Genomic DNA, 15,594 nt, shown 5'->3' on the forward strand with positions numbered 1-15,594 from the left:
GCCCAGTGCAGTGAGTACAGGCCCAGTGCGGCGAGTACAGGCCCAGTACAGCAAGTACAGGCCCAGTACTGTCTAATGCTCATTATGCGAACCCATTTCAGTGCCATACAGACCTGATTTATTATTCCCTGGTTTATGAGGAAATATACCACATCTGTTCCAATTTTGACATATTTATGGTTTTAGAGTTTTAAAATGCATCAAAAGCCGTGATGATAATTGATAATTTAATTGCATAACATTGTAAACACTTCTTTCTTTGGAGCCTCCTGCGCCTGTTAGCAACTTAAACTATTTAAATGGAAGCTGCAGTACTCAGAAGAGGCTTCTAACCAAACTGACAGCTGTGGTGTCCAATTACTCCAAAGATTCTCATCTGTTCCATCTTAATTGCCGAACAGTACGAAGGAAAATCTCCTGTTTAAAACCAGTTAGCATCCAGCAACAGTATAACACGAGAAGTGTATTAGATAGACACCAAATGCTGGAGTAACTCAGCGGGACAGGCAGCATCAGTCTGAAAAAGCCTCGCCACCTGAAACGTCACCCACTCCTTCTCTCCAGAGATGCTGCCTGTCCCGCTGAGTTACTCCAGCACTCTGTCCATCTTCAGTGTAAAGCAGCACCTACAGTTCCTTCCTACACAAGGCCTGTGTTCTCTTGCACCTTCAGTGGTTGAGGGAGGGGAGGGAGTGGTGGGGAGGGAGAGAGGGAGAGAGGGAGGGGAGTGATAGCAGAAGGTATTTAATATTAGAGAATTGTATGTTCATACCGCTGGGTTGAAAGCTTTGCGTGGAATATGAGGTGCTGTTCCCATTGAGGTGTGACCTCACTCTGGCACTGGAGGAGGCCCAGGACAGAGTGGTCATTGTGGGAAGGGGAATGGAAGTTAACCGGGAGGCCACGTGGGCTCAGCGGACCAAGCAAAGGCATTCAGAGAAACAGTCACCGAGCCTACGTTTGGTCTCAGGATGAACCAGAAACTGACTGGTATTCCTCATCCCTCACAGACAATGTTGTTGTCCAGTTGTGCAAGATATATTCACAGGCGTGAAGTATTTGTTTACCTTTTGTTTTCTATGAATGCCATTGTGGTTGGACAGCTGAATTAGGATGCGGTCTGGGTGAGACGTGGGCAAGGCAGAGGCTGCAGCACGATTGTTACGCAGATTAAAACTGTCACAGGTGGGCGATGGATGGTGCAGTCCACGTTCCTCCATTCTGGTTTCAAGGGCAATTTACCCCCTGCAGATATTACTGATGGTTTAAATTACCTTAATGTGTCAGATTGGGTAATTTGCTACTACAGTGTGATAATTCCCACCCAAGGCTCTGCTGTGTGCAGTTGCTGACCAGGCTGTCATTCACCACACAATTATACAGAAATGTAAAGCTAATTGTGTAATGGCTGTGAGGATATTTCACTCCTCCAGCAGCAGTAATACTCTCCTTGTTAACTATCCCCTTGCCAGCCTCATCCATCATTTCATGCAAATCAAATCAGGAATAAACCAGAAAGTCACAGAACACCCAACAGTACAGCACAGGAACAGGCCCTTCGGCCCGCAGTGTCCATGCCTATCATGATGTCAAATTAAACTAATCTTCAAAGATAGACACAAAATGCTGGAGTAACTCAGCGGGCCAGGCAGCATCTGTGGAGAACATGGATAGGTGACGTTTCACAGAGTGCTGGAGTAACTCAGCAGGTCAGGCAGCGTCTGTGGAGAACATGGATAGGTGACGTTTCGGGTCGGGACTCATCTTAGTGTTGTTACTCCAGCATTTGGTGTCTTTCTTTATCTGAGCATTGTCAGCATTGTCTTGTTGGAGTTGACAATGTCCTTTAGGGTCTTTACTCTGCTTCCGTTGTTGACCTTGACGTACAACTCACCGAATATCCCAGCTTTGAACCTTTTAAGGAGCTGACGTCCATGACTTGAAGCAGTCAAAGCTCACCGTGTGAAAACTGAATGGCGCGGACACTTCAGACTGAGGAGGTACAACCTACAACTGAAGGCTGTGTGTGATCGGTACATTGCCACTTGCTTCCTTCACTGGAGCTGTGTTGGTACGGGCATCAAAGACTAAGGTGCACAACTGGGCAAATCTCCCATTGTCAGTCAGTTCATGGCAATTCGTTTGGAAATATTGAACACTTGAGTGCCCTTGACTTGAAAACATGACCAGGTTTCCCTCCCGTTCCCAGTCCGCATGTGAATGTGCAGCCTTGGGTGTTGCCCCCAGCACAGCCCCCACTCTCCCCTCCCCTCCCCTCCCCTCCCCTCCCCTCCCCTCCCCTCCCCTCCCCTCCCCTCCCCTCCCCTCCCCTCCGTTCACCTCCCCTCCGTTCACCTCCCCTCACCTTACCACCCTTCCCCTCCCCTTACCTCACCTTCCCTCATCTTGCCTCCCCTCACCTCCCCTCGCCTCCCCTCACCTCCCCTCCCCTCACCTCACCTCCCCTCCCTCCCCTCCCCTCCCCTCCCCTCCCCTCCCCTCCCCTCCCCTCCCCTCCCCTCCCCTCCCCTCAACATTCGACTGGTTGCTGCCAAAGGTGGAATATCTACTGTATCCATTGTTCAAGATGTGGATTTTATACATCGGCGAGTCCACACGCAGACTGGGCGAAGATGGTATGAATATAGATTTCTCTAACTTGAAGTAACCCCGGCATTCCCTCTCTCTCTCTATCCCTCCTCCACCGTTACAGCTTCTCACTTTCACCCAACAAACCACTAACAATGGCCTGTTTTCTTTATCATTATTACTTTTTTGCATATCTTTCATTCAATGTTTTTTATCTCTCCACATCATCATCTTTCTCTCTCGTTTCCTTTATCCCTAATCATTCTGAAGAAGGGTCTCGACCCGAAACGTCACCCATTCCTTCTCTCCAGAGATGCTGCCTGTCCCACTGAGTTACTCCAGCTTTTTGTGTCTATCTGCAGTGGAATACGAAACCGTGTGTCCAGAATCTGCTGCAGTGGAGCGCCACACACAGCTGGCAGCTGCAGTTGAGGACCATGCACAGCTGGAAGCTGCAGTGTAGTACCATGCACAGCTGGCAGCTGCAGTGTAGGACCATGCACAGCTGACAGCTGCAGTGTAGGACCATGCACAGCTGGCAGCTGCAGTGTAGGACCATGCACAGCTGGCAGCTGCAGTGTAGAACCATGCACAGCTGGCAGCTGCAGTGTACGACCATTGCTGGAATGAGTGGAAAAGATATCTCTTAAATTATTGTGAATAATGCAGATATAAATATGAAAGAGTCTGAATGTGTCATTTTGTCATTTTGCTCTCCGTTGACTTACTGTCTCTATATGACATCTGTTCAGCAGCACAATGCAATATTAGAAATGTAGATATAAGATGTTAGGTCTCAACCAATTAACCATACAAAAATTCTTATTATGGAAGAGTCTAAGAATTAAATTTGCAAGAAGAGAGTAATACTTGTCTATTAATTTATGCTGTCTCACTGATCATGTGTGTTGAAATCTATTTTGCATTAAGTTCAAGTTCAAGTGAGTTTATTGTCATGTGTCCCTGTATAGGACAATGAAATTCTTGCTTTGCTTAAGCACACAGAAAATAGTAGGCATTTACTACAAAACAGATAAATGTGTCCACATACCATGATATAAATATATACACACATGAATAAATAAACTGATAGTGCAAATAACAGAAAGTGGTTGGTAATAATCAGAGTTTTGTCCGAGCCAGGTTTAATAGCCTGATGGCTGAGGGGAAGTAACTATTCCTGAACCTGGTTGTTGCAGTTTTCAGGCTCCTGTACCTTCTACCTGAAGGTAGCAGGGAGATGAGTGTGTGGCCAGGATGGTGTGGGTCTTTGATGATACTGCCAGCCTTTTTGAGGCAGCGACTGCGATAAATCCCCTCGATGGAAGGAAGGTCAGAGCCGATGATGGACTGGGCAGTGTTTACTACTTTTTGTAGTCCTTTCCTTTCCAGGGCGCTCAAATTGCCGAACCAAGCCACGATGCAACCGGTCAGCATGCTCTCGACTGTGCACCTGTAGAAGTTAGAGAGAGTCTTCCTTGACAATCCGACTCTCCGTAATCTTCTCAGGAAGTAGAGGCGCTGATGTGCTTTTTTGATGATTGCATTAGTGTTCTCGGACCAGGAAAGATCTTCAGAGATGTGCACGCCCAGGAATTTGAAGCTCTTGACCCTTTCAACCATCGACCCGTTGATATAAATGGGGCTGTGGGTCCCCCTCCTACTCCTTCCAAAGTCCACAATCAGTTCCTTGGTTTTGCTGGTGTTGAGGGCCAGGTTATTGCGCTGGCACCATATGGACAGTTGCTCGATCTCTCTTCTGTACTCTGACTCATCCCCATCAGTGATACGCCCCACAATAGTGGTGTCGTCAGCGAACTTGATGATGGAGTTCGCACTGTGGTTCGCTACGCAGTCATGGGTATAGAGTGAGTACAGCAGGGGGCTGAGCACGCAGCCTTGAGGTGCTCCCGTGCTGATTGTTATTGAGGCTGACACATTTCCACCAATACGAACAGACTGTGGTCTGTGGACGAGGAAGTCAAGGATCCAGTTGCAGAGGGATGCGCAGAGACCCAGTTCTGCGAGTTTGGTAACCAGTTTGGAGGGGATGATTGTGTTAAATGCCGAGCTGTAATCAATGAATAGCAGCCTGACATATGAGTTTTTGTTGTCCAAGTGGTCCAGTGCGGAGTGGAGGGCCAGCGAGATCGCATCCACCGTTGATCTGTTGTGGCGGTATGCGAACTGCAGTGGGTCCAGGTTTTTGTCGATGTAGGAGTTGATTTGCTCCATGATCAACCTCTCAAAGCACTTCATCACCACCGGCGTTAGTGCCACTGGTCGATAGTCATTGAGGCACGTCACCTTACTCTTCTTGGGCACCGGTATAATTGATGCCCTTTTAAAGCAGGTGGGGACCTCAGACCTCAGAAGTGAGAGGTTGAAAATGTCCGTAAAAACTCCCGCCAGTTGGTCCGCACAGGTTTTTAGAACACGACCGGGTATACCATCAGTACCAGGTGCTTTTCGGGGGTTCACCCCTCTGAAGGATTTCCTGACATCGGCCTCTGTGACTGAGACTGAAATGCCATCGCAGCGAATGGGGGATCGGGAAGGCACATCAGTATTCTCCCTGTCAAAGCGTGCGTAAAACGCATTGAGCTCGTCAGGGAGTGATGTTACACCGGCATTCGAGCTGCCTCCTGGTTTTGCCTTGTAGGAGGTGATTGCATTCAGACCCTGCCACAGCTGCCGAACATCTGTCTCGTCCTCCAGTTTGGAGCAGAAGTCCCTTTTGGCCTTTTTGATGGCCTTACCAAGGTCGTATCTGGTCTTCATGTAGGCCACTGTATCATCGGAGGTGAATGCCCTGTGTCTGGACTTCAGGAGAGTGCGGATCTCAAAGTTCATCCAAGGTTTCTGATTGGGAAACACTCGGAAGGTTTTTGTAGGGATGCAGTCCTCCACACATTTCTTTATGAAGTCTGTAACGACTGTGGCGTATTCGTTCAAGTCCGTTGCCGAGTCCTTGAACATTGCCCAGTCTACAGACTCCAAACAGTCCTGGAGTTGTTCTTCTGCCCCCCCCGACCAGCTCTGTGCTGTCCTCACTTCTGGGGGTGCGCTCTTTAATTGCTGCTTGTAGGCAGGAAGAAGCAGCACCGCGGTATGGTCGGATTTACCGAAGTGAGGGCGAGGGATAGAACGATAGGCATTCTTGATGGTGGTGTAGCAGTGGTCGAGGGTGTTAGGTCCTCTGGTGCAGCAGGAGACATGTTGGTGGAAGTTGGGGAGTGATTTCTTGAGGTTCGCCTTATTGAAGTCCCCAGCAATGGTGGTAAATGCCTCGGGGTAAGACGTCTGGTGTTTGTTGACCACGGCATGCAGCTCCTCCAGTGCCAGACGGACGTCTGCCTGGGGTGGGATGTAGACCGCGGTCAGGATAACGGAGGTGAATTCTCTCGGGAGGTAGAAGGGACGGCACTTCACCGCCAGATGTTCGAGGTGTGGAGAGCAGGAGTTGGACAGGACTGCCACGTCGGAACACCACGCAGAGTTGACCATGAGGCAGACGCCCCCTCCTCTCCCTTTCCCAGATGCCAGGGTACGGTCCATGCGGTGGATGGAGAACCCTTCAGGCTGGACCGCTGAGTCTGGGGAGCTGGGGGTGAGCCATGTCTCTGTGAAACAGAACACAGAGCATTCCCTCAGCTCCCTTTGATAGAGCAGTCTTGCCCTTAAGTCCTCCACTTTGTTTTCAAGGGACTGTACATTAGCCAGTAGGATAGTAGGGAGAGGGGGCCGAAGTCCCCTGCGCTTCATTCTGACCTGAAGTCCTGCCCGACGGCCACGTTTCCGGACACAATGGAGGCTTCCCCTTTGTCTCCAGGTACTGTACTTGCTGTACCTGCTGTTTCTGCGGACCTGCGCTGGAACGGGGATTCCCTCACAGACGGCAGCTCCAGCTCCGTAACGAACGGGGATTCCCTCAAAGTCGGCAGCTTCAGCTCCGTTGTTCGAAAGAGCAAATTTCCAGAGTTAACATTAAGCAGATAAAATTGAAACTGTTAACATAGGACAGAGTAAATTTCCATTAATTATGTTTCAATTAAACATTAATATAATGAACAATGAAAAAGTGCTCAAGAAAGAACTGCAGATGCTGGAAAAATCGAAGGTAGACGAAAATGCTGGAGAAACTCAGCGGGTGCAGCAGCATCTATGGAGCGAAGGAAATAGGCGACGTTTCGGGACGAAACCCTTCTTCAGACTGATGAGATTACACTGATGAGGTTGACATTAGACTGAAGAAGGGTCTCGACCCGAAACGTCGCCTATTCCTTCGCTCCATAGATGAAAAAATGCTTGGCACCGCGACACAAAATGAAAGATAAAGGCACGGGTATCTACAGGTTTCCTGTAATTCAGGCAGAGCTTTGTCTGAAACCATCAGTCTGAAGAAGGGTCTCGACCAGAAACGTCACCCACTCCTTCTCTCCAGAGATGCTGCCTGTCCCGCTGAGTTACACCAGCATCGTGTGTGAAACCTCTTTGCTCCTACCTGCCTCTGCCCTCAGCATCTGTGGATAGATGTTGTCACCACAATCTGGGGCTCTTTGTTCAAATGTGTCTGCTACAAATCACCGTTCACCTCTCTCCCTGGTCCAACAGTTGTCTCCGCACACATCAGTAACTGGACCTGCACGTGGTATGAACAAGAGCTGTAGCTACGTCTAGTACAATCGCCAGCTGGTGAAGGAAGGATTTTCCGTGACTTTTTATCCATAGTAACAATTTATCCTGCTGCCTTAATGAATCTGTGAATGGCCCGTGGTCCCTGTGACATGGCACAGGAGTGTCACATCCACCGTGTGCTCCATGTAATGAAGGAGGCTTGCACACGGAGTCTACAGATCTAACTAAGCTTAGTTGTGTGGTTCAAACAGGAGAGGATCGAGAACAGTTCTACCACCTCACATTGTATTAAAACCCACCCCTGTCACTTCAGACAACCTCTTCCTCCCTGTAACCACACATCCAAATGCTGTATTATCTACAGACTCCTTTTCGAAGTCAGTGGATATTTTTAAGGCAGAGATAGATAGATGCTTGATCAGTACGGGTGTCAGAGGTTATGGGGAGAAGGCAGGAGAATGGGGTTAGGAGGGAGGGATAGATCAGCCATGATTGAATGGCAGAGTAGACTTGATGGACTAATTCTACTACTATCACTTATGACCTTATGATTTAAGGCTATATAATTAATAAAAAATGAGCAAGAACTGAACTATGTGGAGCCTCTGAGGAAACAAAGCCACAAGGAGTGTTGCCATTCATCATCTTTTGCTTCCTGCTGCAGATGCAACCTTGGATCCAACCTTGGCCCCATGTGTCTCCACATGTACAATAATAGTGGTACACGGATCCTCCTCCCTCCCCACACATGTCCACACGTTCCACTCCAACCTTTCAGATGAGAGTGTACGTACAGAAGCTTAGCGACTTGCCTGGCCAACATTGCTACTAAATGGCTTCAGTACAAAGTTTCTTCCTCAAAGAATACATAGACTGCACATAACAGATTTGTAAAACCCAACTTCTGTCTCAGCTGTCGTTATATAGTATTTGGTAAAAGAATAGTAACTTTAACATTTCCTTTGTAATATTGGATATTTCTTGCATAAAGGTATTCTTTGTATGTTTAATGTTAGATGAATATGTGCTTTAGTATCAGTGCAGATGTAAACAGATAGTATTGTGATTTGTGCAAGATTCCAGCCCTTTCTTGTCAAACCAAGCATCTTAATTCTCAGCATCCTCTGGTTAAATTGTGAGGTGCCATTTTCATGTTGATTTGAGTCTAATCTTATCCACATTCCAGATGTTTGTCCAAGATAGGAGAGGCTAATTCATGTTCTTTAGTTTCATGTGTAAATATTGCTGAGAGGATATGTTTGAAAGTCACATCAATGTCATGCAACACATCGGAGTAGTGTGGGACCAATCGCCTTTGCATTCGTATGTTTACATTACAAAAGATAATCGGAACTGTCATTAATCTAAAATGACATCAGATTAAAAGTGTAATTGGGAACATGGCTAATTACAAATATCCTTGAGGCAGTTTACAGGCAGTCGTATTTGTGGACTTTGGTTTATTTTGCAAAAAGATGATCTGAGTGGAATAAATAAGCAGTTCATTAGAGGACTGTAGATGCAGCTTTTTATGTTCATGATGAAGTGAGCTCTAGATGTCAGTCTCTTCAGCACCGACAGCGATTACTCCACATCATCAGTCCGGGATATATTTGTACTGTTTAGTTTATTGTCACGTGTACTGAGGTACAGTGAAAAGCTTTTGTTACGTGCTAACCAGTCAGCAGCAAGACAATACATGATTACAATCGAGCCATTCATAGTGTGTATATACATGATAAGGGAATATCGTTTAGTGCAAGGTAAAGCCCGCAAAGTCCGATCAAAGATAGCCCGAGGGTCACCAAAGAGGTAGATAGTAGTTCAGCACTGCTCTCTGGTTGTGGTATGATGATTCAGTTGCCTGATAATAGCTGGGAAAAAACTGTCCCTGAATTTGGAGGTGTGCATTTTCACGCTTCTATACCTTGTGCTGGCCAAGCTGAAAAATATCACGATCCCCCTGCTGGACCCCATGCAGTTTGCATAACGGGCCAATAGATCTGTGGATGATGCAGTCAACCTGGGCCTGCACTTCATCCTCCAGCACCTAGACTATCAGGGGACCTATGCGAGGATCCTGTTTGTTGATTTTAGCTCTGCATTGAACACCATTGTGCCAGAGCCACTACACTCCAAACTTTCTGAGTTGACTGAGCCTGATCACCAGCTTCCTGACAGACAGGAAGCAGCATGTGAGGCTGGGAAAGCATATCTCGGACCCGCAAACGCTCAGCATAGGAGCACCACAAGGTTGCGTACTCCCCCCTCTCCTCTACTCTCTCTACACCAATGACTGCACCTCCACAGACACCTCTGACAAGCTTCTCAAGTTTGCAGACGACACAACCCTGATTGGACTGATCCAGGATGGGGAGGAATCTGCCTACAGACAGGAAGTGACACAACTGGCGTCCTGGTGCCATCGCAACAACCTGGAGCTCAATGCTCTTAAGACAGTGGAATTGATTGTAGACTTTAGGAGAGCTCCCCCTCCCCTCACCCCACTCACCATCAACAACACCACAGTCACATCTGTGGAGTCTTTTAAGTTCCTGGGATTGTGGTTCTGTGGCACTGATTAATTTTCCAAAGTATTTGCTGCCGTTTCCAGCCCACAACCAAGATTCTGCAGCAGATGTGATGCCTCCTGCCTCACCGCTATCCAGGGAGCCCACTGCCTACACCGGCCAACATGTCCCACCTGCCCGCGTTTGGTCCATATCCCTTCAAACCCGTCTTATCCATGTACCTGTCTAACTGTTTCTTAAACGTTGGGATAGTCCCAGCTTCAACTACCTCCTCTGGCAGCTTGCTGTGTGAAAAAAGGGTGGTGGGATGCTGGAAAAAATGCTGGTTTACACAAAAAGACACACATTGCTGGAGTAACTCAGCGGGTCAGGCAGCATCTGTGGAGAACATGGATAGGTGACGTATTACAGAGTGCTGGAGTAACTCAGCGGGTCAGGCAGCATCTGTGGAGAACATGGATAGGTGACGTTTCACAGAGTGCTGGAGTAACTCAGTGGGTCAGGCAGCATCTGTGGAGAACATGGATAGGTGACGTTTCACAGAGTGCTGGAGTAACTCAGCGGGTTCAAGTTCAAGTTCAAGTGAGTTTATTGTCATGTGTCCCTGTATAGGACAATGAAATTCTTGCTTTGCTTAAGCACACAGAAAATAGTAGGCATTTACTACAAAACAGATAAATGTGTCCATATACCATGATATAAATATATACACACATGAATAAATAAACTGATAGTGCAAATAACAGAAAGTGGTTGCTAATAATCAGAGTTTTGTCCGAGCCAGGTTTAATAGCCTGATGGCTGAGGGGAAGTAGCTATTCCTGAACCTGGTTGTTGCAGTCTTCAGGCTCCTGTACCTTCTACCTGAAGGTAGCAGGGAGATGAGTGTGTGGCCAGGATGGTGTGGGTCTTTGATGATACTGCCAGCCTTTTTGAGGCAGCAACATCTGTGGAGAACATGGATAGGTGTCGTTTCACAGAGTGCTGGAGTAACTCAGCGGGTCAGGCAGCATCTGTGGAGAACACGGATAGGTGACGTTTCGGGTCGGGAGCTATTGTTTAAATGATTCTACCATGAGCATGTTGTGCAACAAGGTGTTTTCCGAGCACTTTGCTTCCACCCCAGCTGTGCTGCTATAAGTGGGAATATCATTGTTCTGGGGTTTTGGGAAACTGCCACTGACCACTCTTGCCCCCCCCCGACTGCAGGTGTCTCTGGGCCTGGTCCACGCCCGTGCTTCACACATCATCTGGCCACCGCAACGCTGGGCCCGTCTCTACGCCGCGCTGCCTGCCACACGCACGCCTCTCTTCCAGGACGATGACCCTGTGGATGGCAAGCTGAGCTAGCTGAAGGATGCAGGGCTCCAGCCGGCTGATCGAGCTTGCATCTAACCGTGAGAGTGCTGAGTAACATCTGGGGAGCCTGCACTGTGGAACAGTCTACCACACCACACACCCCCCCTGCCACCAAACACCCTTGTCTGATGTTTTAGTTGTACCTTTTGCAAGTTTCCAATAATACACCTGCTTTTTAAACCAGAACTTTGAGAATGTTGATGGTCATGTTAATGAAAGTGAATTTCAATGGAATGTTAATATCCCCCCTCTCCTTTGTCGAGTGAAACTTAGAGCAAACATTTGATGTCATTGATGTTCAGATTCCAGTCTGGATATTCCTGGATGGACCACTGAGTTACTCCAGCATTTTGTGTCTGAATGTGGGTGTGAATGGGGAAGGGGTGGATCATGTCCACGTGTCCAGAGTGGATCTCACGGCCCGACTCTGGCATCAAAGACCAGCTGTTCCGTGAGGCTCAGCTGGAGATGTCTAGGCTGCGTTCGTTCACATCCTGACTCTGAGCAGGTAACGGCGTGTGGCCTCTTTGACACAACTGTTGTCAAAAACAAGGATGGGGTGACTGCTGCAAGTAGACCATCACCAAGTGCTGCCACGAGGTGCTGGTCTTCACACCTCGTTCTTCACACAGACTAATGGGCCTGTCTCACTTACACAACTTTTTCGGCGACTGCTGGCACCCGTCATAGGTCGTTGCAGGTCGCCGAAAAACACACACACTCTTCGAGCCAGCACCGCCATTCACTATGATCATGGCTGATCACCCACTATCAGTACCCCGTTCCAGCTTTCTCCCCATATCCCCTGACTCCAATATCTTTAAGAACCCTATCTAACGCAAGCTTACCATGCACCTACTTTAGCACAACTGCACCATAATGTGCAGTATCTGATATAAAGACAATTCTAACTGACCCGTTTAACTGTAACCTCGTTAATTACAAGGGTTCATGCACTGCGGGCATTCACAAAAGGATTATTTTTTTACACAAAAACAACCCTTAACCGGCAACTCCTGCATGTGAGCTGCAACTCCTGCACGTGAGCTGCAACCCCTGCACGTGAGCTACAACTCCTGCATGTGAGCTGCACCTACTGCACGTGAGCTGCATCTCCTGCATGTGAGCTGCAACTCCTGCATGTGAGCTGCAACTCCTGCATGTGAGCTGCAACCCCTGCACGTGAGCTACAACTCCTGCATGTGAGTTGCATCTCCTGCATGTGAGCTGCAACTCCTGCATGTGAGCTGCAACCCCTGCACGTGAGCTACAACTCCTGCACGTGAGTTGCATCTCCTGCATGTGAGCTGCAACTCCTGCATGTGAGCTGCAACCCCTGCACGTGAGCTACAACTCCTGCATGTGAGCTGCATCTCCTGCATGTGAGCTGCAACTCCTGCATGTGAGCTGCACCTACTGCACGTGAGCCACAACTCCTGCACGTGAGCAACATGTAAAATTGCTTCAATCTCCCAGGTTTTGAACGTATTTAGTATAATCTATAAACAGGTGGATATTTTTTACAATGAGCAAGCTTATTGATTGACACATCCATATAATGCAGCCTATTGCAGCTTATTGATTGACATCCATATAATGCAGCCTATTGCAGCTTATTGATTGACACACCCATATAATGCAGCCTATTGCAGCTTATTGATTGACATCCATATAATGCAGCCTATTGCAGCTTATTGATTGACATCCATATAATGCAGCCTATTGCAGCTTATTGATTGACACATCCATATAATGCAGCCTATTGCAGCTTATTGATTGACACACCCATATAATGCAGCCTATTGCAGCTTATTGATTGACACATCCATATAATGCAGCCTATTGCAGCTTATTGATTGACACACCCATATAATGCAGCCTATTGCAGCTTATTGATTGACACATCCATATAATGCAGCCTATTGCAGCTTATTGATTGACACACCCATATAATGCAGCCTATTGCAGCTTATTGATTGACACATCCATATAATGCAGCCTATTGCAGCTTATTGATTGACACACCCATATAATGCAGCCTATTGCAGCTTATTGATTGACACATCCATATAATGCAGCCTATTGCAGCTTATTGATTGACACACCCATATAATGCAGCCTATTGCAGCTTATTGATTGACACATCCATATAATGCAGCCTATTGCAGCTTATTGATTGACACACCCATATAATGCAGCCTATTGCAGCTTATTGATTGACACATCCATATAATGCAGCCTATTGCAGCTTATTGATTGACACACCCATATAATGCAGCCTATTGCAGCTTATTGATTGACACATCCATATAATGCAGCCTATTGCAGCTTATTGATTGACACACCCATATAATGCAGCCTATTGCAGCTTATTGATTGACACACCCATTAATGCAGCCTATTGCAGCTTATTGATTGACACATCCATATAATGCAGCCTATTGCAGCTTATTGATTGACACACCCATATAATGCAGCCTATTGCAGCTTATTGATTGACACATCCATATAATGCAGCCTATTGCAGCTTATTGATTGACACATCCATATAATGCAGCCTATTGCAGCTTATTGATTGACACACCCATATAATGCAGCATATTGCAGCTTATTGATTGACACATCCATATAATGCAGCCTATTGCAGCTTATTGATTGACACATCCATATAATGCAGCCTATTGCAGCTTATTGATTGACACACCCATATAATGCAGCCTATTGCAGCTTATTGATTGACACACCCATATAATGCAGCCTATTGCAGCTTATTGATTGACACATCCATATAATGCAGCCTATTGCAGCTTATTGATTGACACATCCATATAATGCAGCCTATTGCAGCTTATTGATTGACACACCCATATAATGCAGCCTATTGCAGCTTATTGATTGACACACCCATATAATGCAGCCTATTGCAGCTTATTGAGTGACACATCCATATAATGCAGCCTATTGCAGCTTATTGATTGACACATCCATATAATGCAGCCTATTGCAGCTTATTGATTGACACATCCATATAATGCAGCCTATTGCAGCTTATTGATTGACACACCCATATAATGCAGCCTATTGCAGCTTATTGATTGACACATCCATATAATGCAGCCTATTGCAGCTTATTGACTGACACACCCATATAATGCAGCCTATTGCAGCTTATTGATTGACACATCCATATAATGCAGCCTATTGCAGCTTATTGATTGACACATCCATATAATGCAGCCTATTGCAGCTTATTGACTGACACCCATATAATGCAGCCTATTGCAGCTTATTGATTGACACACCCATATAATGCAGCCTATTGCAGCTTATTGACTGACACACCCATATAATGCAGCCTATTGCAGCTTATTGATTGACACATCCATATAATGCAGCCTATTGCAGCTTATTGATTGACACACCCATATAATGCAGCCTATTGCAGCTTATTGACTGACACACCCATATAATGCAGCCTATTGCAGCTTATTGACTGACACACCCATATAATGCAGCCTATTGCAGCTTATTGATTGACACATCCATATAATGCAGCCTATTGCAGCTTATTGATTGACACATCCATATAATGCAGCCTATTGCAGCTTATTAATTGACACACCCATATAATGCAGCCTATTGCAGCTTATTGATTGACACACCCATATAATGCAGCCTATTGCAGCTTATTGATTGACATCCATATAATGCAGCCTATTGCAGCTTATTGATTGACACATCCATATAATGCAGCCTATTGCAGCTTATTGATTGACACATCCATATAATGCAGCCTATTGCAGCTTATTGATTGACACACCCATATAATGCAGCCTATTGCAGCTTATTGATTGACACATCCATATAATGCAGCCTATTGCAGCTTATTGATTGACACATCCATATAATGCAGCCTATTGCAGCTTATTGATTGACACATCCATATAATGCAGCCTATTGCAGCTTATTGATTGACACATCCATATAATGCAGCCTATTGCAGCTTATTGATTGACACATCCATATAATGCAGCCTATTGCAGCTTATTGACTGACACACCCATATAATGCAGCCTATTGCAGCTTATTGATTGACACCCATATAATGCAGCCTATTGCAGCTTATTGATTGACACATCCATATAATGCAGCCTATTGCAGCTTATTGATTGACACACCCATATAATGCAGCCTATTGCAGCTTATTGATTGACACATCCATATAATGCAGCCTATTGCAGCTTATTGACTGACACACCCATATAATGCAGCCTATTGCAGCTTATTGATTGACACATCCATATAATGCAGCCTATTGAGATGTATCTCTATTTTTATTCAAAGTCAAAACTATCTTTCCCCTCCCTGCCTTCTAAAGGGTTGAATAGATCAAGTCATCGCTGACAGTGACAGCAAGTACTGAGGCCATCTCTAGCCCAATCTCCTCAGCAACACAGATGCTGCCGGTGAACAGGGC

General features: G+C 46.4%; 1 protein-coding gene across 2 annotated transcripts in view; it reads left to right on the top strand.

The window, feature by feature from the left end:
• Positions 1 to 11,303, top strand: part of immp2l (inner mitochondrial membrane peptidase subunit 2) — a 240,086-nt gene extending 228,783 nt beyond the window's left edge. For both annotated transcript variants that reach the window (XM_033037396.1, XM_033037395.1), the window contains exon 6: positions 10,968 to 11,303. In XM_033037396.1, coding sequence (XP_032893287.1) covers positions 10,968 to 11,108 — 141 coding nt within the window. In that variant the 3' untranslated portion in view covers positions 11,109 to 11,303. The remainder of the gene's footprint in view (positions 1 to 10,967) is intronic.
• The last annotated feature ends 4,291 nt before the right edge of the window (positions 11,304 to 15,594 follow it).

This window comes from Amblyraja radiata, chromosome 19 (genome assembly GCF_010909765.2).
Source record: "Amblyraja radiata isolate CabotCenter1 chromosome 19, sAmbRad1.1.pri, whole genome shotgun sequence".
Lineage (NCBI taxonomy): Eukaryota > Metazoa > Chordata > Chondrichthyes > Rajiformes > Rajidae > Amblyraja > Amblyraja radiata.